We start from the raw sequence: 26,495 nt of genomic DNA, 5'->3' as shown, positions 1-26,495 counted from the left end.
ATAAGCCACTAAATATTAAAAAAAAAAAAAGGAGAGAAAACAGGAATAGGAAACACAATGTAAGTAACAGGAAACATGTCATGTAAATGGCACAAAAATATCCCAGTAATCTAACCGGAGAGATTGTTTATGGTGGAAACGATGGTGAAAGGTCTCCTAGAAAGGATTCTTAATAGGTAGTGTTTAAATAGGCAGAGGTAATGGTACAAGGGACAATTCAAATGGGGAGTCAACAGCCTTAATGGAGATCGAGATGGAGATATTGGAAAGCAAATTGCCTGCTTGGGAGAAGACTGGCCGTATGGATGAACCAAGCCACAGAGTGAGTGACGTTAGCAACATTAGAAAGAGTCTTGAGACCAAGTTGGGAAGCTGTCTGGGATTTAAGCTTCACACACACACACACACACACACACACACACACACACACACACACTTGCACATCCACCACACTCACAGCACATATGCTCACACACAGAGTTCCAGGCTTACATCCTTGGCTTATGTAACGATCCGGGAAGCTCTGTAGTGAAATCCTATCTCAAAACAAACAAACAAAAAAACAAAACCAGGGCTGGAGAGACAGCCCAGATATTGAAAGCACTGCCTGCTCTTGGAGACAACCCAGGTTCGATTCCCAGAACCCACACGGTGGCTCACGGTCATCTGTAGCTCTAGTTCCAAGGGAACTACGTCATCTGCCTGTCTCCGCAGGCATTGCGCACACGTGGCATAAACAGAGATGCAGGCAAAACACCCAGACAATAACATAAAAATGTCTTAGGGTTTTATTGCCGTGAAGAAATGCTACGAGTATGGCAACTCTTCTGAAGAAAAATATTTAATTGGGGCTGGCTTAGAGCTCATTATGGAGGGAAGCATGGCAGCGGGCAGGCAGACACGGTACAGGAGAAAGGAGCTGAGAGTTCCATGTCAGGATTGGCAGGCAGCAGGAAGAGGGAGTGACCCTGGGCCTGGCTTGAGCGTCTGAAACCCCAAAACCCACCCTCAGTGACAAACTTCCTTCAACAGGGCCATACCTGCTAATAGTGCCATTTCCTATGGAGCCCACGGGGGCCATTTTCATCCAAACCACCTCAGAATACAAAAACTAAATCTCACATAAACCAGTCAGACATGAATAAAGATTTTATGATGGGATAACAATAGCACTATGATTGTGATATTATTTTCCTACCTTTATTAAAATTAATTCAAGATTAACAAGTACTGATTTTCAGTATAACTTGAGTATCTCTTAATGAAATATTTAGGATCTGAACAGTTTTAGGTTTTGGAATACTTGCATATACAAGAGATTTGGGGGAATGAGACCCAAGTTTAAATGTGACATGTATTTGTTTCATATATACCTTACACATATAACCTGAAGGTAATTGTGTGTGTGTGTGTGTGTGTGTGTGTGTGTGTATTTTTTCTTTTTTTTTTTTTTTTTTTTTTTTTTTTTTTTTTTTTGTCTTTTCAAGACAGGGTTTCTCTGTGTAGCTTTGGCTGTCCTAGACCAGGCTGGCCTCGAACTCACAGAGATCCACCTGCCTCCGCCTCCCTGAATGCTGGGATTACAGGAGTGTACCACAGCAACCCAGCTGTATATAATATTTTAAATAATGTTATGCATTAAACAGAATATCATGGAGTGGAATTTTCCAGATGAGGTATTTGGTGCCTTCAAGTGTTTTGTTTTTGAGACAGGGTTTTGCTATCTAACCCGGGCCGGCCTTGAACTCACAATCCTCTTGTATCAATCCCAGTGTTGGAATTTTCAAGGTGGTTGCACCTTCCCTCTGTGGCGGAGGGTATAGTCCTGTCTGTAGGGACCTTGGAGGCCAGTTCCCCCTAGCGGTGGTTACAGGCCTTTGTGTGCCATCCAGCAGAGGTTCTGGGAACTGAACTTGGACCCTCTGGCAGAACAAAATTCACTCTTACCCGACCTTCCACCTGTTTCAGTGGAACCTTTTAGATTTTGGATTTTCAGATCAGGGGTGTTCAGCCTGTGCTGGGTGAAGACAAGATAGAAACCTAACAGTTTAAAATGATTAAATTTTTCCTATGAACTCTTTACGTTTAAAAAAAAAAACACTATTTGGTAGTAGGTGTTCTTGTATGCTCAAGGTGTTCTAATATGCTCAAGTACTAAAAGTAACCTTTAGTTTCCAGCCAGGCTAAACTGGTACTCCACAAGATCTTTGTTTTAATGATACTAACATCATTACAACACCAGACCCTAAGTTTTTCCTTTATCCTTGGGCATCTTAAATCTGGCATTGAGGGACCTTTTTGCCCTGGTTTTCCATTCTTCCTTGGCTTTTCGGGATGCCTTGGCATACCTGAGCAGGGTCTTCCCTGCATATCAACTTCTCTGGTTTGTTTTTGGAAACGGGAATGCTCCAAGCGTATTTCTAGAACAGCAACAACTGAAGGTCTCCTTCTTCCACAGTCCCCTCCCTGACGTTGAGTAGTTTCACCTTCAGCTGGGCTCAGCTACTCTCCTGCTGAGAGCAATGCTTACCTTCAGCAAGCCATCAAGTAACTTTTTTGTTGCTCTGGTGTAACTTGTTTTTGTTGTTTCCTGTTTTCGAGACAGGGTTTCTCTGCGTAGCCCTGGATGCTGCCCTGGACTCAGCTCTATACACCAGGCTAGCCTCAAACTCAGAGAGTTCTGCCTGCTGGGGTTAAAGGCGGGCACCACCACATCCTGGTGTAACTTTTTATCCAAAAGTCAGATAAAGGCAACTCCTTTACAGTTCTTAGTATCTTTGTCCTTCAATGCGGTGACTTCACGATTTACTTCACTTGGAAAATATCTAGGAAATTTTCGTTGGCTGAAAGGGCAAGTTGGGTGCATACATTGTCCTATTACTGGAAACCAAGTCACTACTGATTTTTTTCACACAGGGTAGGTCTAGGACACCAGAAAAGAGGCTCTACCTGGGCTCCTCTTTGTCTCTCACAGCATCTTTGGGTCACAGGTCAGGCACACAGCCAGGTGGTACCAGCCCCAAAGATACATTTTGATAGACAGATAAAGATACATTTTCAAAAGTTTTCAAGCAGGGCCTGGCAAGATGTCTCCACAGGTAAAGGCACTTGCCACTGCACCTGCGGAGCTGAGTTTGACCCCTGGTAGGTGAGAGGACTCCCAAAGGTTCTCCTATGACCTTTGTTAGTGCTGAGGCATGCGCACATGCACACACGTAATTTTCTTTTTTAAAAGATTCCAAGCAGTAATAAAGAAAGGGGAAAGCCTCAGAATAGTTCAGATTGAGAATTAACCAGAGATTTACGTACAAGGGAGTATCAGCCTATTGACTATAATAATATAGGTGTGAGTGCTGGAGACTGTCCCAATGTGTTATTAGCAAATGTAAATTAGTTACAAAGCCGTTGGTAAGGGGGGGAAACAAGTGTGAGTTTCCATAGGGAGAGGCACAGGGAAAGCCATACCAAAATTGCAAAAACTACTGAATGTTGGAATTTGGGTAATCAGCTTTTCCCCCTGATTGTCCTACCGTGACATCAAGTGTCATCTACACAATTTTTAAATAATGGATAAAACAAAACAATTCAATCTTTTCCATTTTGACAACGCAGCTTGGCCCATTCATTTATGACCTCTCAGCCATGGTGACAAATTCTCTACAGGTCAGGAATGGCACCATACATCTGTAATCCCAGGAGACTTGCACCACCACATCTGGCTTCAGTGGAACATTTTGGGTTTTCATAACAGGGATGTTCAACAGGTCTGTGCTAAGGCAAAACAGAAGCAAGATGCTTTAACTTCAACTTGAATCACGAAATTCTTCCTCACCGGTGAAATATGCTCTTCCCCCCGCAACCTCTTTGAAACTTCTTTCCCTCATCACAGATGCTTTTCAACATCACTATCTGTGCCAATATGCCAGCAGTTGGTATTCCAGTGTGAATAAATCCTTGCTCAAAACCAAATCTGAGATTTTTTTTTCTGGAATGTTTTATGTAATTATTGTGTTTAATTACTACAAACATTCACTGGGAGGCTGAGGCAAGTTCAGGGCCAGCCCTAGCTAAACAAACAGCAAGACTTGGTCTCAACACACTCAAACAACACCACAGTTGTAACTAAACTCTCAAGTGTGCATCGTAGTTACAAGGAAAACTAAAAAATAGAACCCATTTTCCCCTTCTCAAACTATTTCCCTACAGCCACTTGTAACTGGGAAAGCCAGAGAACCAGCCTTTGATGAAGAGCAAGCAGAAAGTAAAACTTTTCTGAAGGACAGTAAGAGAAGATGATGCACTGTATGTAATTTCAAATCCAAATCCAGGCTTTCTCATATGCACTGAAGGTGACTTTTGAACAAAGTATTTCTCCTATTCCTACCTGTGAAGTGAGAGGAATGGTTCAGACAGAACAGTTAGAGCGACAACGAACAATGCTTGCCATACTTAGCTGTTCAGTGAAACCTATCGGTGCACACTCAAGAACACAGATTCAAAAACGTCAAAGGAAGAAAAAAAAAAGCAGGGTTTTTCTTTCCTTTCCTGCTTTGGGACAGGGTCTTTCTACTCTGTGGCTCTGGCTGTCCTGGAACTTGCTTTGTTGATCAGGCGGACCCGTTTTCAGAGATCTATTTGAGCACATCTTTTGAGTTTGAGTCTCACTGCCTGGTGGGAAATAACGGAAAGCCAGCAGAAAGGGGGCGTAATCCACGAGGGGCAGAGACGGTGTGAGGAAAGTGTTTGGGGGGGTGTTAAAGAGGGGAGTAGGGTCAAGGTCTTAAATTTGCCTAGAAATGAGCTTCTCCTGACAGAGAAGCTGCCTTACAAGCCCCAGCACGGGGGAGGCGGAGGGTGCCACTCTTCCTGGGCACCCCAACTTTTGTCCCCAATCTTTTCATAGAGGTGAGCGTCTTATCACAGGTTGAAGCTACCAGGAAAGGGAGCTTTGGGGGAATTCTGAGGAAGGCTTGTGCACGCCAGCCCCATCCCAGCCCCTCTTCCAACCCGCCTGCCCCGGGCCCTTGTTCCTGGTCAGCGTGAGGCGCACCCGGGGCCCTCGGGACGTCTGTCACCACCCTCCACCCCACCCCCGTAAAGCGGCACCCAACCGATGGTGCAAGGGCTGACCCACTCTTCGCACTGCCCTCTTCCCGCGGCCTTCCCTCTGAGGATGCCCGAGCCCAGCCAGCTGCTCCGCGACGGCGCGCGAACGCGCCCGGGAAGGGCGGGAAAGTCCTCGATTCGCCGAGCGCTTCCTAGCGCGCGCGCGCGTGCGTGCGTCTACCCTGAGCAGCTCCTCCCTCCTCAACAGCAGCCTGGAAGCCCCCTCAGGCACCTTTCGCCAGGAGGGATAGCGGCCCAGCGGTGGTCCACCGTGTGGTTCTGGTTCACTGCCATCTCGCTCTCGCTCCGCCCCGGCCGCCGCCCCGCCCTTCAAATGGGAAGGGGCGGGGCCTGCCAGGGCATGGGGCGGGCCCTCAAGAGAGGGACCAGATTATGGCGCAGAAACGTGGAGGAGTTGAGCGGGCAGCTGTCACAAGAGGAACGGTCACAAGAGTCAAGGGAGAGAGGGTGATGAGAGAGAGGGGGGCGTGTTCGTGGAACTGGCTCCACCCCTAGAACGGGGGCTGGAGGATGGCTGAACAGCCTCTGTGGTGCAGGTCTCCAGCCAGCCTTGGTCCCGCTAGGAGTTGGTGGTTTAAAAAGGAGCCATTAACCCAAAAGCTCAGTCCGGGTTATTTTAAACCAACCCAGACCGAGGGTCTACGTTCCCTCCACTTCTTAAAGGCCAGAGTGGTCTTTCTTGCATCAAAGATGGCCTAGAACCGATGATCTTGTGAGAGAACATCCAGAAAAGGTGAACTAGGTCAAGAGGTGGACGGTGAATTTCAACCTTCAGTGGGTCCCGTTCCAGAATTCATTGAGCCTTTGTAGGCGTCACGCCCAGAACATTACTCAAGACACACTAGAATATCAATGTGCCAGTGAGGAAAGGAAAATTGCCAAATAATCAGACATGTTATCATTGTAAGACATGTCCTGAACTTGGTGTGTAGCCCAGGCTGGCCTCAAACTCACAGAGGTTCTCCTGCCTCTGCCTCCCAAGTGCTGGGTTTAAAGGCATGTGCCACCACACATAGCACAGACTCTTCTTTTTTTTTTTTTTTTTTTTTTTAAGTACAAGGTCTACTAGAATTCAAAAATCAAATTCAGTGGGAATAGTATACAGCAGGTGCCCAAACATGGAGCTCTAGCCTCTCCTGCTGTGGTCAGTGCAGCCTTGAACAAGAAGACTGTGATCTCTGGTGTCCACCAAACAGTTCTGCCTTTCAGATTTCACTTCCCCTCAGCTGTGTTGTGTTGCTGCTGGCTGCCATCCTCTCACCGTTTTACCTGCATAGATTCAAGAATCTCCTGACTCATCTTCCATTCTGGCCTCTCCAGACTGTTTCTCTTCGCTCGTTTATACCTTATGTTCACCTCCCAGAAAGCCAGCGTGCCAAATCATTACTTAAAGTTCACATTAAGGTTTAGGGAAATAAACAGATGAGAGTTGTGGTGTTTACTAGGCTACTCATGAGAAGGATCGTCCTAAATTCAAGAGAAACACTGGTGTTTAACTCCCTTTGTGCACATGAGTAGTATTTGCGTGCTTTGTGTGTTTGGCTGTACATGTCTGTGTGCACTTGAAGAGGCCAGAAGAGGATGTCACGTGTCCTGTCACTCTCCCCTCTTTCTTCAAGAAAGAATTCCTCAAGAAAGAAGATTTCCTTGAACTTGGAAGCAGGCTAGATGACCAGCAAGCCCCAAGCAAGCATGGGACCACACCTGGTTTGTTTTTTAACTTTTCATTGGTTCTTTGTGGGTTTCATATCATGCACCCCAATCTCACACATCTCCCCATCCTTCCACATCCACCCTCTGCCCTTGCAACCTTCCCCCCAAAGAAAACAAAGAAAAATACATATTTTATTAAAATAATAAAAACCAAACACATCTCGCTGTGAAAGCTGTAGTGTGTCGTGGTGTGTCACAGTATAAACAGCTTTATTTGCAGTGAGACATTGTCTGGTGCCAGGCCTCTGCTTTTTCTACTCTATCAATGTTGGATCCTCACCAGGGACTCCTCTCAGCTATCCTGTTGTTGCCCTGTGTCATGGAGATCCTGAAGCTTTGGTTTTGCAGGACCAGCCCATTCATGTGCTCCAGCAGTTCATAGATGGGGTAGATGTTGGGGTGTTCCAACTCAAAGCCCTGGATCTGGGCCTGGGTGGCACCTGAGTTAGTCAGCCTGCCAGCTCTCCTGCACCCAAGCCACTATGCCAGCTCTCCAGCACTGCCCCAGCAAGGGGGGTGGCTGGCTCACCGGAGCCCACACTACCAGGGCCGGCTCTATTATGCTGTCCAGGAGAGGTACAGGGCACTCTCCACTTTCATGCCCTTCAGGACAGCTCTCCCATGCCTATGCCACCAGGGCCAGCTCTTCCAAGCGGCTCAAGTGAGGGGTAGGGCCAGCTCTGCACAGTCCTTGAACATCAAGATGACCTCAGCTGGCAGGCCAGACCAGAGACATCTGCATGGCCTTTGTTGTTAATGTGGGTCACAGCCTCCAACCCAGACATGGCCCTCTGTGACAGCATGGGCCGGAACATCAGCATGGCCTCAGGTAGCATCACGGGCCACTCGCATCAGGCTGTTCCTCATCAGCCTCACGTATCCAGTTCCTCTTCTCTTAATAGTGTGCAAACCATTCCACTTCTCCTTCTCTCCCATCTCTCCACCACATATTAGCTCACCATAGAGGCACCTGGGCCTCTGACTGTCATCCCCCCTACCCACTCTGCATGGTGGGCAGGGGCCTCTGGGTCCATAGCTGGGTCCATTTCTATGTGGGTACCAGGGATCTGAACCTAGGTCTTCACGCTTGTGTGCAGCCATCATGCTTACCAGCTCAGCCATCTCCAGTATTTTAAAATTGTTTGTGTGTGTGTGTGTGTGTTTATGTGTGCATGCGTGCAACATGCAAAGGTCAAAGGGCAACTCACAGAAGTTAATTCTCTCCTTCCGCCATGTAGGATCCAGAGATTGAACCCAGATTATCAGCTCTGGCAGCAAGTGCTCTTCCCAGCTGAGCCATCTTACCGGCCCCTTTATACTCTTAATATGTTGTTAAATAGTGTTCTTGGCACGCCTATGTCTTCGTTTGTAGGCCTGCTCCTTATGCCTTCAGGGCGGGGGCGATGCTAGGAAGTTAAGTAACTGGGACTAAATACCGTCTGGAGAAACACGGAACCTATGAGATCAAGTGTCAGCCCTCCCACTCGATGGGGTTACAAAATCCCAGAGAGCGACTAGAACACGACCTCACATCACCTGAAAATGAACAGACGCCACATAGTCAAGATTCAACATCTGTGGCTAACTTCTCGCCAAGAGGGTCCCTAGCTCACACACGGCTGAGCTAGTGTCATTCATGGCTGATTTGACCAAGGAACAAGGAACACAAACAAGACAAGGACCAGGCCATTATTGTTCAAACAGTAATGTTTAGTTGTACAACACAGAGGCTAGCAACATTTACATGACCAGTCCTGGTGTCTGTTGACTTGTTTTCAGTTGGGAAATTAAACTGCAATGTCACCAAAACATTAGCTGGGACTAATACCATTTTAAAAATGGGTCGTTCTAGCATCCCCTAGGCTTGGGCCTCTTGTTCCATCAGGACTTGCAGATGAAGGGCCCACAAGTCACCAGCTTTTGAGCAAGTTGTGTCCAGGTGGAGATGGTGGGCAGGGCAGCTGAGGGGGGGCTCTGTAAAGACACAGTATGTGGGCAGTGGCACACTCGCAAACATTCATGCAACTGAAGGGGGGCTTTGCCCTCCAGTGGGTATTTTCCATTAGCCTGCAGTGACCACCTGTGGCCAGGCTAATGCATTGCTCACATTAACGGGGGGGGGGGGGAGGGATAGTCAGGGTAGGTGGGAAGAGATCCCTCTTATTGCTAAATGTACAAAAGGGTGCTATTTTTCTCCCTAGAGTGTATAGCTGTGGGTTTGGGGTGGTTCGTGTGTGTGTTCAATTGACTTCCTTTTTTTTTTTTTTTTTTTTTAAGTTTGAAGATAAATAAGGAAGTCAACTTCAGCAACCTCTCTTCAGGAAAAATACTTCCCAAGTGGCCCTATTTTGGTGTGGGGGTGGGAGACAGGTTGTTTACACACATTACTCACTGGGCCAGCCACCAGCAATGATTTTTTTTTAAGCGACTCTAGCCCTCTTGCTCCCCAACATACATAACGAATCACCCTTATAAATACCTTTAAGCAATGAAGGAGACACCCTTGTCCCACACAGGTGGGGTGGGGGGCACACATGGCTGACCTCAGCAACTCTGACAAGCAGAAAAGTTGCTTTCTTGACCGCTTAAGGGAGCCAAGAAAGTACTCATGCAGATGAATGGCTAGGGAGCAATGTCGGGTCCCCTGGAGATGGTTACAAGTCGATGGCATGGGCTTGCAAGGGCAGGAGAAGCTCTTGGTGAGTCCCTTCGCCCTACACGTGGGCTGGGGTTGCTGACACAGAGGATAGAGCAGGGCAGTGCCGGGGGTGGGGTGTGGGGGGGCTCCGATCCATTGGGAGGAGAGGAGTAGTTAGGCTGAACAGGAAGCAACCATCCTAAAGAGGCAGCTAGCCCCTCCCACCTGCTGAGGGCTGAGAGGGGCTGAGGTGGTAGGCTGGACAAGCACAGCACTAAAGGGGGCTTGGCCCTGCAGCAATGACAGCTGGGAGCAATGAGGGAGAAGCAGCGCTTGAAATGGCCGTCACTCACTCAGCAGTGGGGCAGGGGGTGGCCAGCACGGGTGGAAGGGCAGTGCCCAGGAGGCCTTCTCCCTGCGGGGGGAGTTGAGAATGGTTGAGGGTGTGGAGACCAGCAGCTGACAGCAGACACATAACACAGCTTGTCCAGGGAGAGTGAGCCGGCAGCTGAGGGAAGCCCGGTACACTACTTCTCCTCCTTAGCCTCTCCAAGGCTCACCATCCTTACTCCCTGCTGGCCCCAGGCGCCCACTCCCATGCCACCATACATGACAGCTCAATGGGGTGGCCAGCGAGCTCTATCACACCACCGCCACGCTAGCCTGACAGGTGCCTACTCTCTAGTGACTTCATGGGGAAAGCGGGGTGAGGGACGAGGGCTGGATGGCTACAGCAGTCTCCAGGAAAGGCTGAGACCATAGGATTAGGGTCACATGATCTGGCCATTCCCTCCTCTCTCACTGGATCATCATGGGTCTTCCATCTCTTGTTTTTCCTAGCACCTGAGTGATAAAGGACTGGGATCACGGCTGCTGGCTTCAGTGAGGACCAGTTAATCACCCGGGCTAGACTGAGAGACGGGGTAGTGGCTAGACAGACTGTAAACAGAATCACCTGGTGTCTTTCCTTTCCTAAGGCTGAACTATTTTCCTTAAAGCAGCCTGAGAAACTACAACTCGAATGTTCAAGGAGCCATAAAATTGTGCATTAATAAATACGGGGCTCCCAAGAAGGGCAAGAGAAGGCTAAGGGTGCAGCTGTGCATATTCTCGGGGACATCTACAGGATCGGAACGTGGGCGAATGGGGGGAAGGGAGAAGCAGAGAAAGACAGACAGACAAATGAGAACAGAGAAAGAGTGAGTCCGGTTTATATGAGATGAAGCCACAGAGAAGCCAGCTCAACAGAGAGAGGAGACTGCTAGAGAAAGGGGAATTTGTCTTGGAAGTCCCGCCTCCTAGGAAATTCTGTATATTGTTTCTGATACTTTAGAATGCAATAGCTTCCGCCCAAAAGTCGCCTCCCCTGACCAGTATATGCGCTTCCTTGAACACAACACTGGGAGCCACCCAACTTAGCAAGTTCCCCTATTCGCCTAAGGTACTCCCAAGTTCAGAGCAAATTTCAGTGCTCAGCTGTAGAAACGGGCTTTCCTGTTCTTCTCTATAACTCTTATTTCCCTTGCAATCACAGTGTGTACTGGCCCATGCTTTTATTGGTATCTAATTGTGTTTTTAAGATTCATTTATTTTTATCTCACACATATGAGTGTTTGTCTACGTGTGTGTACGCCATGCTCATGGGGGCTAAAAGAGGGCATCAGATCCTTGGGAACTGGAGGCACAGAGAGCTAAGAGCTGCCAAGCAGGTGCTGGGAACCAAGCCCCGGTCCTCTGCAAGAGCGAAAGGCGCTCTTAAAGATAGAGCCATCTCTTCAGCCCCTAACTGTGATTTTATATTAGGGCAGTAGGAAGTCAATTTAGGAGTAGACTGGGCATGGTTTCTAAGTATAGAAATGAAGCTGACACAGATTACTCTGAAAGGAGGTGAAAGGTCAGAGACAGGCAGGAAACGGGGAGAATATACGAATATATGAAGAAAGGAGGAGAAGGAGGCTGGGGAGGGGGGAGGGAAATCAGGAAGAGGAAGCAACCTGCCAGCCTGGAAATCTGGGCAAGGCGGGCACAGACAGCAGCGGTGATAACCCACTGTTTGACAGTGACCTTCAACATAGAAACAGAGGCAGAGCTCTATCTCCAATCGCTAACTCTTCGGGAACCTCCTCAGCGTTCTCCTCTGCAACCCATGACCTTTCTTTTGGTTTCCCCAGGAAGTCCTAGCCTCACTCGAGATCACCTCAGCTTACAGTGAAGGTTGCTCTGGACTCCCACCTCCCACCACAGGCCAGCTCAGCCGGCTGTCCCTGAAGAATGCTCGCAGCCCCAGCTTGTGGGTGGGTCAGAAGTAAGAAAAGAGTTGCCTGTGGCTCACCTGCTCCCAGCATTTTAAATTAAAACCTTCCCCCAGACCTCTTGAGCAAGGCGCACAGCTTTTTGCTCTGGAGCACAAGAGAAAGGGGGAGACAGAATGGATAGTCATGGAGAAAGCAGACTTAACATAGGACTTTTCAGAGAGAGGAATGAAAATACCTCACCCTGAGTGCACACTCGGGCACTTTCTATTACACACACACACACACACACACACACACACACACACTCACACACACGCTGTAGACAAAATACTCCACAAATACCAGACAGGCCTGTGGGACAGAGCTGAAAGGAAAGGGTGGTTCGAGGTGGTGTCTGGCATGTGTGTGTGTCTGGAGAAGTGAGATATGTATGGCCAGTAACACAGAGAAGGGGTCATCATGGGTTACTGTTGTGGCTTTCCTCTGTGTCCACGCTCACCGGAGGGAGGCCCCCGTTGTCGTTGAGCCTCTTGGCCCTGTAAGTCTCATAGTGGATGTTGTGTGTTACTTCTTTGAGGTCCTGCAGGTGAGTCCTGAAGGGCACGGGGTAAAGAGAGAAGGGGTACGATTAAGGGTCATCAGAGGAGGAAATGTCCCGCCTCTGAGGCTAACACATCTCCTCGGGAGACTGGACCCACTGGCTGGGACCCACAGCAGGGCACCAATGATACTTCTTCAAGCCCTTCTTCTTTGAGATAGGGGCTAACACTGGGACAGAAAGCTCTGTCAGAGAGACACGCAAAGTCAGGCAGTGGATCTGAGCAGAGGGCCTTGATCCCAAATAGTTAAACCTGCCCTCTGGGGGCGGGGAGAGGGTCGTACCTGATGACGAAGTCTCGAAGCAGGGCAAACTCACAGTGGTTGAGATTTTCCACTACAGACAAAACAGAAGAAAACGGGTAGCCATCTCGCTAGTGCACGGCCTGGAAGGTAGGGTGCTTTAAAGAGAGCATGAGGCCGGGTCTTTTGTGGCCCTGCCTGAGGTTCGCTTCTAGTATACTGGTTCCCTCCCCTGTCCCCTTTCTTCAAACCGAAAAAATACTCTCAAATCAGACATAATGGACACAATGGTATTCCAGGTAGTGTAAAATTAATCTTAATATGGACTGGTTTTGTCCCACACTTAACCAAAAAAAAAAAAAAAAAAAAAAGAAAGAAAGAAAATGAATGTGGGCATTTGAGAAACGTGTGAAGGCCTATTCTAGTTTCTATTCTAGAGACAGGGTAAAGATGAAGAGAAGATAAAATGCACAGGACCTCATAACTGGTCCAGCTCCCAAAGGTCGCGCTCTATACAATAAATCCAGGGGATAGAGATGGAAGGACTACCTTCTGCAAGCCACACACTAAGAACGGTGAGAGCAGAGGGGGTTAGACACGGCTCTCTGGTCTGATGACATGTTGGTAACCTTCTCATCAATAATTCTAATCCAAGGCAAAGAAAAAGATAAAATCCCAAGGCACTGGGTGTGGTGAGCTTGGTGAGCCAAGCACCACTGTAACCTCAGTATTTGGGAGTCAGAAGTGGAAGGATCCTATGTTCAAGACCAGCCTGGATCCAGAGTATAAAAACCTGTCTCCAAAAAGCACAGGGAAGGGCTTAGCTTGGTCGCAGAGCGCTTGCTTATCACAGTTAAGGCCCTGAGTTCTATCACCAGGTCCACAAAAAATTATTGACAATTTAAACAATTCAAGGCAGTAGAGTAAATCTTGATTTGGGAATCAAAATATCTAAATTTCAAGTTCAAGTTTCACTAGCACATGAAAAGCTTGGGGTTTGGACTGGAGAGGTGGCTCACAGGTTAAGAGCACTGGCTGTTCTTCTAAAGGTCCTGAGTTCAATTCCCAGCAACCACATGGTGGCTCATAACCATCTATAGTGAGACCTGGTGCCCCCTTCTGACATGCAGGCAGAATATATTAAAAAATATTATTTATATATAATAAATAAATAAATCTTTTTTAAAAAATAAAAGTTTGGGGTTTAATATCCAGCATTTCTTACTGGTGGTAGGTGAGGACTGTGTGACCTTTGCGAAGAAAAGCACTTAACTTGTCTGAGACTCATACTCTAAAGACAGGAAGGCCTGCCCTGTATGGGGCTGCCATATTGAAAAAAGGGTTGTTTGTTTTTTCAGTTTGGTTTTGCATGTATTGTGCAGGGGATCAAATCCAGAGACTTGAATGCACTAAGCGAGCGCTCTATATACCTCCCCAACCCTCAGTGAGACCCCTGAAGTAACTGCTGAAAACTTTCAGAATCATCACATCCCACCTAAGGTCACACCCATTCATAATAAATCACTGACGAAGGAGGGTGACACCTGAACTTTGTCAGGTCACACATGAAACCCTTCCGCTGGCTTCTCCATCCCTCAGCAGTTTCTCTGGATTCTAAATCCACTGGAGAGGCCAACTCATTGCCACCTGATCACATGTTCAGTGGTGGCATTGCTTCCTGCCTGTGACTGGCGTCTCGGACTCTAAGCTCCTTATGGGCAGCAGTTGGCTGGCATCAATATCCTGGTTCTAGGATACTGACACGTTGACCTCCCGCTAGCTAATAGCTGCTCCCTTGGATAGCCACTTCTTCCGAGAGACACCCAGAATTACCTTCAATGATCCCCCAGGGTGTTTTTCTCCCGAGGACCCTCTTGCCGTTCACTTGGTACTCCTTGTCGCTCCCCACCACGGCGAAGGGCATGCTCTCCTGCTAGAGAGGGGGGAAAGCACAAGCCAGACACGCAGGCTCAGTCCTCCTCGCCACCCTGAGTGTCCCAGGGCAGCACAGCCTTTCACATCCTACTCCATTGCTCATTCAGTCTATGACGCTCCTGGTGGCAAGGGCAAGGCTCTGCCTCTTGAAAAGACTGAGCTGGGCCCAAGCCTGACTACATTACTGTCTGACTGGTTAGCCTCAGCAAGTTGGCTCTGCTTCAGCTAGAGAGCACTTTGTACAGTTCATTGTGCTTGGGCACATAGTTTCGTTTGATTTGGAACTGCTCTGGGAGCTAGCTAGGACAGACTCTCTCACAAACAGTACCCACCCAGGCGCCAGTCCGACTCCAAGATGTATTATGCGGCTCTCATGGAACCTACTGGCAGATGCCCAGGTACTGAAGTCTCAGGCTCTGGGGCTGCTCTCTGCTCTATCAGGGCAAGCGCCGGAATGGATCTGCCTTCTGCGTGTTTGTTATTGTCACTGGAGAAGCGGGTCACGTGTTGCTTAACGACAGGAGTAAGTTCTGAGAACAGGTCATGGGCCACACGGGTGAACTCATAGAACAGAAGCATGCAAACTACTAAGGCAGGTACCACGTCACCAGGTGAGAAGATTGCAGGAAAACTGTCTCACGCGGCCCTTCACTGACCACTGCCTTCGTGCCGAACATGATACGTGGAGAGATGCTCTCTGAATATTAAGATGACAGGCATGAAAGGCTTTGGCCTTAAGAATGGACTTTGCGGGGGGGGGGGGGGGGGGGGGGGGGGGGAGGAGTGTTGTGGAAACTGATGCACCAACCAAGGACCATGCACGGAGAAGACCCAGGCCTCCTGATCAGATATAGCCCATAGGCAACTCAGTCTAGGAGGTGACCAGTGGGTCACCTAGTAAAGGGACCAGGGGCTATCTCTGACATGAACTCTGTTGCCTGCTCTTCGCTCACTTCTCTCAGGTGAGGACGCCTTGCCAGGCCACAGAGGAAGACGAGGCAGGCAGTCCTGATGAGATTTGATTAGCTGGGGTCGGTCAGTAAGGGAATTTGTTGTTTATTTAAATTTTTTAAATTATGTACAGAGGGAGAAACTGAGGCAAACTTTGACTAGAGCATAGATTCCTCTGGGCCCCAGCCCAAATGTCCCGTCACTTGACACTGGTTTTGCCAGGTCCTGGGAAGGAAAGGTGATGGAAGAGATCACCTTCCCGGGTATAGAAAGCCCCTTTGTGGGTTCACAGTCCTAGTGAGGGTCACTGACCCCCACCTCCCATGGTCTGGGTTAGATGAAGTGGCAAGGAGATACAGTAAGGGAAAAGCAGGAGGAAGGGCCTGAGGCACATCCCAGAGGCAGGGGCGGGGTCTGTGTGATGAAGAGGGCCCCACGCACTTACCCGGATCTTGTCGTTCTCTGTCTTGTCCTCCAAATCCTCATCAAACTCTTTCTGAGGGTAGAATTCAATGCCGTTTACTTCAAGCTCCTTGCGAACCTAGAGAGCAAGGTTGTAGAGCACTGATAATCTTGACTCTCTTGACTTCAGGCCCTGGGCAGCAGGAAGACCCCAAGAAAAGGCACAGGCCAGCCCAGGAGGGAAGAGGAGGAGTCTGTGGGTGCAGGTGTGGAGTCCTGGGATTTCAGACAAGCAGAGCTTGTCCAGAGAGAGCTGGGTCCAGACGCTCCAGGCTAGGCTCAGGATCTCTGAGCTCGGGACCTTGCAAGGAAGGGAGGTCAAGCCCACCTCCTGGGCTCTCTGCCTGCCCTCTCTCAGAACCAGCTTAAATTTCTCCCTCCAGGGCCCCTTCAGTGTTCTTTTGGGTTTCTTTTTCTTTTCATCCAGCAGGAACTAGTGCAGGTTGGCTACTGGTTATTGTGCTCTCTCAAGTAACCTAACAACGGAGCGGTTCACGGCGGTCTGTGTATCCCAGAGCCTTTGCAGACCAAGCGTGGAAAGTAAGAAAAAGGCAGCCTGGAACTGCGGAGACCTGCCTTGGGTCCCAGGAACTTCTAGCGCTTGCCTCCTGGATGGTGAAGTGGGAGGGAGTTAGGGAGGAGAATTGGAGTGGAGAGGAAGTGGAAGACGTGGCAGGCTGGAAATGGCTTGGACCCGAAGGAGGGGAAGGCGGCAGCAGAGACAGGAAAGGGACAAAGAGGCCTGCTCACCCTCTGCTTGAATTCAGATTTCTCCTCCAGGGTCATGGTGTCGGCCTTGGCAATCACAGGGATGATGTTCACCACTTTGCTGAGGTGTTTCATGAACTCAAGGTCAAGAGGTCGCAAGCTGAGGCCCAGAGAAGGCAGGAATGTCAGAACCACCTCCCCTTCCCAACTCAGCCCTTGCCACCTCTCTAGACCGTCCCTGGGAGAGGACCGGCCTGGGGACCTGGCTGAGGCTAAGCAGCTACAGCCTCTCCTCTTGCACATGGCCACTGCTTCAGCGCCCGCTGAGTGTCCCCAACTTGTCCTCAACCCCTCACAGCCAAGCTCCCTCTTATCTTCCTCTCCCTAAACCCCTCAAACCATCCCATGATACCTTTTCTGACCTGGGAATGCCTTTCTTTGGGGGACATACATGGACGGTCATTACCATGGCCTTGTTTCAGCCCCCACATTCTATCCTGCAGAGCCAAGCTCTAGAGCCCCAGCGGGACTCTACTTTGCAATCTGGGGGACCATTGGTCGCCATGCTCTGTGGATCGAGGTCTAGGAAGATTTAGCTGAGGCCATTTAGATCTCAAGTTCAAGGCCAGCCTGGGCTACAGAGTAAGTTCAAAAAAATTTTGGACAACCAAGTGCGACCCTGTCTTAAAAAGTAAAAAGAGGGTTGGACATGATAGCGTACTCCAGCACTTGGGAGGCAGAGGCTGGCAGATCTCTGAGTTCGAGACCAGCCTGGTCTACAGAACGAGTTCCAGGACAGCCAGGGCTACACAGAGAAACCCTGTCTTGAAAAAAACCATAAATAAATAAATCTTTAAAAAGGAAAGAAAAAAAAAAAAAGGTTAAAAGAAGGCTGGAGTATAGCTCAATGGTAGAGTGATTACCTAGCATGTGTGAGGCCCTGGATTCTCTTCCCAGTGTTCGTTCTTAGAAAACAAACAAAAACTTCATTTTATCGAGATCCTAGGTCTGACCCAGGGTTACTATTTCACAGCCTCTATAACTCAGCCTCGGCTGAGTACCCCTGGCTCCTTCAGACCTCAGGGTCTACCTTGCTGTGTCATCCTCTCAAAAGTTAAGTTCCGACCATGCAGAGAGGCTCAGAGCTACAAACTGCCCTTCAGGACGTGGCTGGAAAGACTGAGACAGCTGACCGCTGCCTGTCCCCACACTACCTGCTCATGGGGTCCACCTGCTACTTACGTCCCCAAGCCTGGAGTGGTGGCACACGCTTTTAATCCCATCACTTGGGAGGCAGAGGCAGGCGGATCTCTGTGAGTTTGAGGCCAACCTGGTCTACAAATCAGGTCCAGGACAACTCGGACTACACAGAGAAACTCTGTCCCAAAACAAACAAACAAAAAAATCAAAAGAATCAAATTATATTCCCAGCACAGCCTTCATCTCTAGCTGTCTGGCTCCTGCTGGGATGGCCATCTAGATTCCTACGGCCAAGTCCCATATCTTGCCTAAATATCAGCCCCAATCCAGTAGCTCCAATTCTCCCTACTTTACCTTCCTCGCCATCCCCATATCTCAAGCCTTGCCCAAAGCAAGTATCTCATGAACAACTGAGGTGCCCTCTGCTTAAGTTCTCTCTACTGGCACAGTTGGGCTGTGCCGGGACACCAGCAAACAATATGGCGGGCAGCGATGACCAGCTTTACTCTCTTAGAGAGTCTGGGGAACCCTAAGGTCACAGCGCCACGACCTTCCAGCCATCTGGCCCTCCCCAGGGAAGTCCAAGTGTGGATTCTCCAATCCTTTGGCACAGATGCCACAAACTGGAGGCAGGCCCAGCAGCAGTGGGTCTGGTACGTACGAGTGTCCCGTGGGGGAGATGAAGTAGAGGCAGCAGTGGACACGCGTGTCGGGGATGCGTTTCTTCCTGGCAATGTTCACCTCTTCCTTCAGGAACTTCTCATACTGCTCGTTGATGTATTTCTCAATGGGCTCCCAGCTGAGGGGTGAGGGGGAAGAAACAGATGGGCTAACGCAGCAAAAGGACAAGAACCCCTCGCTCCCGTCTCGTGCGCTGTCTTCCTTCCTCTACCCGACGGCCAGTTCTCCATCATCCTCCCGATGGATGGCTTTTCATGGATGAAGTCTCCCAGGAGAGCCAACCTCGTGCCAAGGGAGGTCCTCAATGGGAATGAATCTGCACCACGTCTTCCTCGCAGGGAACTTAGGGAAGAGATCTCAGAGGCAGACACGTACCAGTTCTCATTGTTGATCTGGTCTCCGAAGCCCGGCGTGTCAATGACTGTCAGCTTCATTTTGACTCCGCCTTCCTCTATCACTAGAGAGAACAGAAAGAGCATCAGAGCGGTCAGTCCCACAGCTGACCCCCGGGGCCCTGCAGCCGACTGCCCGGGAACACCCATGCTTCTTAAAAGCAGCTGTGAGCAAAGTCAAGGTGACAGACCCCTCCCCTCAGCACTTTTAGCTGCTGTGTCCCACACCTAGGCGACCCTGCCCTACTTCTTCCTGTTTCTACGTCTGTCTGGTCTTCATCACCTAGTTCAAGATCCACCTCTTTCATTTCTACACCCCCAACACACACACTCTCCCCCACTCCCACCTCATTATCTAGGCCTAGCAGAATTAAGGAGTTTGTTCCAACAAATTTGGGGTTTAATTCCACTCTGTGGCTGCCTTTCACATCTTATTCCCCAACAAGCCCCATCCCTTCCTCCTGCTCGGCACACCCCACCCCTCCGAATGATGTCCACAGAGTCCAGTCCTGGTCTAGCCCTCACCATGCCCAATCGCCTTGATCTCCACCGTCTTGGGGATCTTCTCCTCCCGGTTCCAGCTGGAGGCCTTCCGACTCACTTGGGACTTGAACAGCGTGTTGACCAGCGTTGATTTGCCTAGCCCACTCTGGCCTGCGGGAAGGGAAGGGGAGACGGAGAAAGGGAGACAGGCCCCACATCTCCCTCCTGAGCGGCGGAGCCCTCCTGCGAGCTTACACGCCTCCAGGGCCTCGATCCAGGCCAAACCTTGTCTGAACACCCTTTGGGGGATGAGCATCAGGTAGGAATGGCTGTCTGTTTAACGGAGGGGGGGGCTGCGGACATGGCAGTGGGATTCCACGTCCCTTCATGGACCCCAGGACCACTGGGAGGAGGCACCTCTGTGGTGCGTGTGATGAGTCTTTCTGTGCTTCTCGTAACAGAGTTACCGCCCTAGCTGAAATGGCCCTAGAGACATCTAATGCAACACATGAGGCCACAGAGCTGGTGAATGCAAGACCGGGGCCCCCACCTCAAGAACCATGCTTTGTAAATTTTTTAACATCTATTTATTCCGGGTGTATATATGTATATGTATATGTATAAAATGCCCACGTTGTGCGTGCATCTGTGTGGTGTCTGTTACGCGCCTGTGTATGCATGATGTGTGTATTGGATGTGTGTTATATGCTCATGTGGCTCTATGGGTGCCTAAGTATGTGTGCATATATGTGGTATGTGTGATGTGTGCATGTACGCGGCGTGTCTGTGTACGCCTGCGTGTTACATTTCACGTGTGTGCGTGTACGTATTTACATGGGTAGTGGTAGAGTGTGCGCGTTGTGTACTTGTGTATGTATACCAGCGCATGTGCTCGCAGAGGCCAGAGGAGGATGCTTGAGGGCCCTGCACTATTGCTCACCACCTTATTCCTTTGAGACGAGATCTCTGATTGAGCCTGGCCTTGGGCTGGGGCGAGCTTCCCATCTCTGCTCCCCGCTGCGCCAGGGCTGCCGGGGCTGCAGCTAACTGTTGGCGTAGATGCTGCAGATTTGAACCCAGTGCCTCGTGCTTGTGCGGCCGGCACGCTTACTTACTGAGCCATCCCTCTAGCCCCTGGTGCTTTTTAGATTGTGTTCCCAGAAGGCCTAATGGCCTCTCGGAGGAGCAAGGCAGAAAAGGCACCGGGAGAGGAGGGGAAGCTGGGCAGACAGGACCACAGCTCCTTCCGCCACGATGGCTCCCTTTGCACCCGTGTTAGGTGTGCAGCTCTGCAGCAGAGTGCTCCTAAGAGGACCTCCAAGCGAAAATGCTCTCGAGCCACACAGTACTTCTCATGCACAAGAATTACCCAGAATGCCTTGGAGCTGGTGGCCAACGCCGCCATTTCCCTGCATGTTTGCAGATGTTCTGCCTCAGACCCCCAACTCAGAATCTGTGGTTTAACCGGGCTTTGAGAGGAATTCACTGGATGGGAAAACCCAAGTAGGGCTGGTCTGAAGCGTTTGTGTAGTAGATTGGGGCGGGGCAGGGGGAAGGAGGGGAGACCAGGCAGACAGGAAGGAGCCTGGGACTCCTGACACCAGCTGAGGTGTTTGCACTGCTTTGGGCTTGCCATGTTATCCCCATCATTTCTTTACAGACGGATAAGAAAGGAGGGAACCAGCAGAGACTAGGAAGGGCGAATAGATGCATTTTCTCATTCCACCTGAGGAGATGGCAAAAGTCACTGAGATGGCCATGTTGAAAGGGCCCTACAGGAAGGAGCACGGCAAGTCGAGAGCCTCTGTGTGTGCACGAGCAGAGTGTGGACAGGAAACGGTAAGAGTTGACTAGGAGCAGTTCCCAGCCAAGCTAGAAGTCTAAATTTACCCCGAGGTTAAGAGAGAGTTACGGGATTAGAATGGACGGCTCAGTGAGTTCTGCCATTGGAAAGGCCATTGGGTAGCCAGTGGACAATGAATCGGAGAGGAAGGGAGACCACGAAGGCTCGATGTCACCCCAACTGGCCCACGGCCCAGCTGTAAGGGCCTATCTGCTTCTACTTCTGGTTCTTGAGCTGAGACTTCGGTGTGGGAAAGTTAAGCGTGTGTGTCACAGAGCACGCAGTCCGCACAGCCGGTGGCTGATTTCTACCTTGGCCTCGGCTCACTGAGTCAGGCAGCGGCAGCAGCCCAGGTGAGTCCCCCTAGCTCAGCCTAGGGTCACGATGGGGGAGGGACGGGCAGAAGCTGGCAGACCCGGGGGGACCTTTGCAAGGTTGAAGGGACAGGGTTGGGTGATTGTACTGGGAGAAGGGGGAGGGAGAAGGATGCCTCACTTCCTGCTTCTGCACTCACAGAACAATTCAGATGAGGCAAATGGTCCCTTCCTGCTACAGCCTGTGACTCACTGATGCTACTCAGTGATCAAGAAGACCTGGGCAAATTTGCAAAACATGAAGGATAAGACCACCTCTCACCCTGTTCTCTCGCAGGCTCCCGGAGGTGGGAAAGAGCTGGCAAGCCCGAATGTAAGCACGTGCCCTGGGGGCATGTCTGCCCTCAGCTAGTGGGGAAGCCGGGCCCACCTTTAATCAGCGGGTTAGGAGGAAGGATCGGGCCCTTGAGCTCGCCATGATGCAGTCCTCCCTCCAGAAAGAGCTCACCCTAGAGAAGGCCAGGCCATTCTGGGGAAAGAAATGGGATCCTTGGCTCTGCCCACCACCTAGGCCTTCAGTGACCCCATGGCTTTCCATACCAACCACCATGATGTTGAAGTCAAAACCAGTCTTCATGGTCTTCTTGCGCATCTGTTCGATAATGGTGTCGATGCCGATGTAGCCTAGCAGGTTGGAGTTGATGCTGACCGGCTTCATGGGCACCACCGGCTTAGGCCTGGGCTCAGGTACCAGCTCTGACATGGCTGTGTCCGTCCTGGCCTCTGGGAGCCCTGAAAAGCCGTGGTGGGAGAGGTAGGCAGGGTGAGTGGCAGGAGAGCAAGGGTTTCGTGGAAGACATAACAGTATGGAGTCACGGAGTTGGGGCTGGTACAGAACACAGAATCATGCTGTCTAGGGTCCCACACGCTAATGCCCTGAGAAAGAAAAAGCTTGCCCGAGAACATAGTTTAGGTCCTTTGCAAAATCTGCACTAGGACCAGTTTCTCCAGTTTGTTTACTGGGTAAGGACTTGTTTATTTTCATCTTATGTGTAAAAGACTTTGCCTAGATGTAAGTGTGTGCCCCCTGTGGACTCGGCACCCACGGAGGCCAGAAGAAGGCCCTAGATCATCCTGGAATGGATTTAGAGAGCACCATGAGCCGTGAGCCGCCGTGCAGGCGCTAGGAACCGAACCCAGATCCTCCACAAGAGCACTAGGCGTTCCTTCACCACTGAGCCATCTCTCCAGCCCCGACCAGGCTCTCCAGTCTCTGGACACTCTCAAGCACACCACTGTTCAAGAGTTCTATGTCTGTGTATGCAATCCAAGACCTTAGCGCGACTGATGCCTGAGTTAGCTACTGTAGCAGGACCGACTTCTCCTCTATCTGCAGGATGGTTAACAGGGTCCATAGACCCTACTAGGTTCCTGAAGGAGCCTCTCGGATGTGCCCATCGAAAGAATCTCCACACAGAACCAAATATTTCCTGGGGGGACAATTCTACACCCCCCCCAAAAAAAACCCACCAGTCTATGAACTGTCTCCGTTATTCAGAGCTGCACCTTTCCTTGCCAAGTGTGGCACAAAGCACCTCTAGGGACCTACATCTGTGGCACACCGACCGTCAATGGCCTCGGTTCCTTGGTCTCTTAGAAGCTTTCAGAGCTAAGCCTGGCTCCACCTTCAGCCTCAGTCTCCCCAAGTTTTGAGTCTGCACAGCCAGAAGGGAAGGGATGAGCCCCAAACAAGGACTGCCCCTTGCCTACCACGACACTTTCGTACTGGTAAGCCACAGAAGGGGAGGCTGAGGAAACAGCCCTCCTCAGAGAAGAAGGTCAAAGGTCAAAGGTCCCCCTTGGCAGCCAACGGATGTGCTGTGTGAGCCTCACGTGCTATGGTGCTTACAGGTCCAGAAAGCAGCCTCACAGACCCCTGCCCTCTCGCCCTTGCCCTTTTCAAGCTGCCCCTCTCTGGACGGGGGTTGGTGAGGCTTGAAGCCGTGCACATTTATGAGGGGGAGGTGCCCCTGGCTGTTAAATTTCACAAGCATATTCTTTGCCTGCATGCTCTCGGGGAAGCTTTGTCATCTTAGAAGCCTGCAGTTCATGATCACCATCCTGCGCCTCAGCCCCATGAGGAGGCTTGAGGGAGCAGCAGATGAGCAGGAGGAAGTGGGAACGTCTCCCTCCCCACCTCCAAGCCCAGGCAGGAGTCTGCTCTCTTACCCCCACCACCTGGCCCTTCCCTTGGTACTGGCAAGATGTTCTTTCCTGATGGGAAACTCTTCTTCCCCTGTCCCCCTCAGGCACAGCTAAATCTGACTTAGCACCTCCCCAGAGCCTGGCTCTGCTCTGTCTTGCTTCCCAGGAAGCTGTTGCCAGCCAGGTGGCTCCAGAAAGTAGCAGGATTGGTGGCTCAGCCCTGTGACAGCCTGAGCCAGCTTCTCTATCCACACACATGGCTCATGTCCCCCCTTTAGCATATCTGCTTTGGGAGCCAGTATCCCATTCCTCCTTTCCTGCTGTTCTCACAGCCTGGCCCTTTCAGTTTTCTGTGTGCCTGCTACATTTGTTACCCATAGCCTGTGTTGTGACATAAGCCACCAGGGAGACAGGCGAGGGTACTTGTGTATGTGGAGGTTATAAGTAGACTTATAAAGCATGTGCCCCCCATCATGGCCTACCTAGCTGTCTGTCTGCCTGTCTGACCCTGACTGAAAGAGGGAGCTGACCAAATGCCCAAACAACTCCTAGACTCTATGGCCGGCCTGACGTAAGCCCGGGGTGTAAGTGGCTCTCGCTCTCTTTCTCCCAAGGAGCACTGTTAGCATCCCTTATAAGATAAGGCACAGAACACCTACAAGTCAGCCTCCTCCTGAGCACGTGCCAATTTCATGCCAGTCACAGGCTAACAACCGGTCAACTGTATGACAGACACGTGGCTGGTCACTGTGTCACAGGCTTTGCCAGAACACCCTGTCCCTGCTCAAAACCCCAGCAAAGCAACCACTCCTCCCCGAAGGCCTTCCCATCTGGTGTGGCCGCCTCTCCGGGCCATCTCAGTCCCCTGCAGCTTCTACAGCACTTAGCATATCCGTTCATTCCAGGCCATTCCCTGTCAAGTGAAAGCCTGACCAAGCCACGTGCTACACTAAATGCCAAGGATATATTTGTATCCAAGACAAGGTCATTGCCCCCAAGGACTTGTCTCTGAGGGTGCCTAACCAGTACACCAAGACCTCCAGGATACAGAGCAAATGCTGTTCTGGAGTTGGCCTCTGTGGCTCCATCACCTGCTCCTCCCTTTCCCCAAGTGGTGCCAGGCCATCCTTGGATGGGCAGCTGACACAGGCGTGGATCCCGGCTAGGTGAGCCTAGGGAATTTCTCTCTCTCTCTCTCTCTCTCTCTCTCTCTCTCTCTCTCTCTCTCTCTTTCTCAGACAAAAGGAGAATGCACCTGTCTTCCCTGGGGTTGCAGGGAAAGTCATACAGAATCACGAATGTAAAAGACCTTTCACTGACTATGTGCAGGTTTCCAGGCCCCTCTGAGGGAGGGGCCAGGCCTTATTGTCCTCCGAGCCCGGTGCACCTCGAATATCAGAGACCCTCAACGCTGAATGAATGGACGGTGGATGAATGAATGAAAGCCCCGCTAGGCAGGTGTCCCTTCGGATCCCTCTCTCCTTCCTTGCATGCTGCTTCCTGTCCTGAGCCCCTGGATCCCACCCCCCACCAACAAGCAGCTGTTGTGTGAGTCACAGTCAAGGTAAGTACACCCAGGAAGACCTCCTCCATCCCCTCCAGCTGAGGGTAGGGGGAAAGCTCATAACAGTCCTTTGGGGGCGCCCCTCCTGAGCTCCCAGCTCGCCCCTGTCTGCAGCACCCCCTGCCTGGTACCACCTGCCACATCAGTGCTCCAGAAAGAGACAGTCCACCTGACTGAGGCCTGGCCCCACAGGACAGCGCGCTCCATCCCTGAGACAAGCGAGGATGCGCTGCCTTCTCCTCCAGGAAAACCAACCGGCTCTGTCTTTGTCTGGCCCAGCGACCCCACCCCTCTGCTGGAGAGGTGGCAGAGAGAGAGGAGACCTTTCTAGAGCAGTGCCTGCCTCCTGAATACTAGGCTCTCTCTTCCCTTCCCAAGCTGAGGGGTCTTATCCAGCAGCTTTTAAGACCCCACCCCCATTGCAGAGCCAATTCCGGTCCCATCCCGGCTCCAGCCCTGGGCAGATAGGAAAAAAAAAAAAAAAAGAAAAAAGAAAAAAAAGAAACCAATCCTTCCCCATAAAAAGAAGCAAAGGGGCCGAGGGACACCCTCCTTCCCCTTCCCCTCCTTCGCCCATTCTAGTCGGGAGGCCAGCGAGTTCCCTTGGAGACCACCAGCTGGTGCCAGTCTCTGCGCCTGGTCTCCCTGTGGGGGGAGGGGACCGACGGATGTGTCAGCGCACAGGTCCCTTACTGGTTGTAGGCGGTCTGGTACCCAGCTCGGAGTATGTGCTGTGCGTGTGTGCGCGCGTGTGCGGGTGCGCTCCAGGGAGGCTTTCTCTAAGCATCTGGGTCTCCATAGCTCCCCATGCTCCTGTGCGTGCCTGTGGCCGAGCCTATGCCTCCAAGTGTGTGTCGCCGGGTGTGAGTGTGCCCATGCCCATGTCACTGCACGTGGGGTCCTCCGCACAGCAAACCCTCCCTCTGGTAGCGCTTGGAGCCGCAGCCCCCTCCGGGCCGGTGCCGGGCGCCCAGGCGACAGCCCTACCTTTAGACATGAATCCTCCTTTGTCTCGGGTCCTCCCGGGAGATGCTCAGGGCGCGGGGCTGCGAGGCTGAGCCGGGCGCGGGCTCCCCCTGGGCCACAGCGGCCCCTGCAGCCAGGCCTCGCCCCTCGGCGCCGTCCGCCTAGCCGCCCGCCCCGCCACCCGGCCGCGCCGCCCCTGCGCCCCGCGCCCGCCCGGG

At 51.1% G+C, this 26,495-nt stretch overlaps 2 protein-coding genes across 8 annotated transcripts in view; one reads left to right on the top strand and one right to left on the bottom strand.

The window, feature by feature from the left end:
- The window catches only part of Naga (alpha-N-acetylgalactosaminidase), a 13,073-nt gene extending 7,811 nt beyond the window's left edge, over nt 1-5,262 (top strand). Inside the window, exon 10 of the mRNA XM_055602971.1 lies at nt 5,101-5,262. Coding sequence (XP_055458946.1) covers nt 5,101-5,262 — 162 coding nt within the window. The remainder of the gene's footprint in view (nt 1-5,100) is intronic.
- A 3,267-nt stretch (nt 5,263-8,529) lies between these two features.
- Septin3 (septin 3) overlaps nt 8,530-26,495 on the bottom strand; it is a 21,946-nt gene continuing 3,980 nt past the window's right edge. The window contains exons 1-12 of one of the 7 annotated variants that reach the window (XM_055602951.1): nt 26,299-26,446; nt 22,143-22,334; nt 19,428-19,556; nt 18,886-18,967; nt 18,491-18,628; nt 16,672-16,789; nt 15,905-16,000; nt 14,407-14,506; nt 12,616-12,667; nt 12,233-12,326; nt 9,832-9,893; nt 8,530-8,814 (exon numbers count right to left, since the gene is read on the bottom strand). In XM_055602951.1, coding sequence (XP_055458926.1) covers nt 8,751-8,814; nt 9,832-9,893; nt 12,233-12,326; nt 12,616-12,667; nt 14,407-14,506; nt 15,905-16,000; nt 16,672-16,789; nt 18,491-18,628; nt 18,886-18,967; nt 19,428-19,556; nt 22,143-22,334; nt 26,299-26,308 — 1,137 coding nt within the window. In that variant the 5' untranslated portion in view covers nt 26,309-26,446 and the 3' untranslated portion in view covers nt 8,530-8,750. Of the gene's footprint in view, nt 9,894-11,810; nt 11,878-12,232; nt 12,327-12,615; nt 12,668-14,406; nt 14,507-15,904; nt 16,001-16,671; nt 16,790-18,490; nt 18,629-18,885; nt 18,968-19,427; nt 19,557-22,142; nt 22,335-26,298; nt 26,447-26,495 lie in introns of those variants that run through there. The other 6 variants (XM_055602953.1, XM_055602952.1, XM_055602947.1 and 3 more) reach the window with 6 other exon arrangements.

The sequence above is a fragment of the Psammomys obesus genome, unplaced genomic scaffold (assembly GCF_907164565.1).
Source record: "Psammomys obesus unplaced genomic scaffold, mPsaObe1.curated_primary_1811, whole genome shotgun sequence".
Lineage (NCBI taxonomy): Eukaryota > Metazoa > Chordata > Mammalia > Rodentia > Muridae > Psammomys > Psammomys obesus.
The sequence above is the reverse complement of the archived record's forward strand: the minus strand, read 5'-3'. Positions and strand labels throughout refer to the sequence as shown.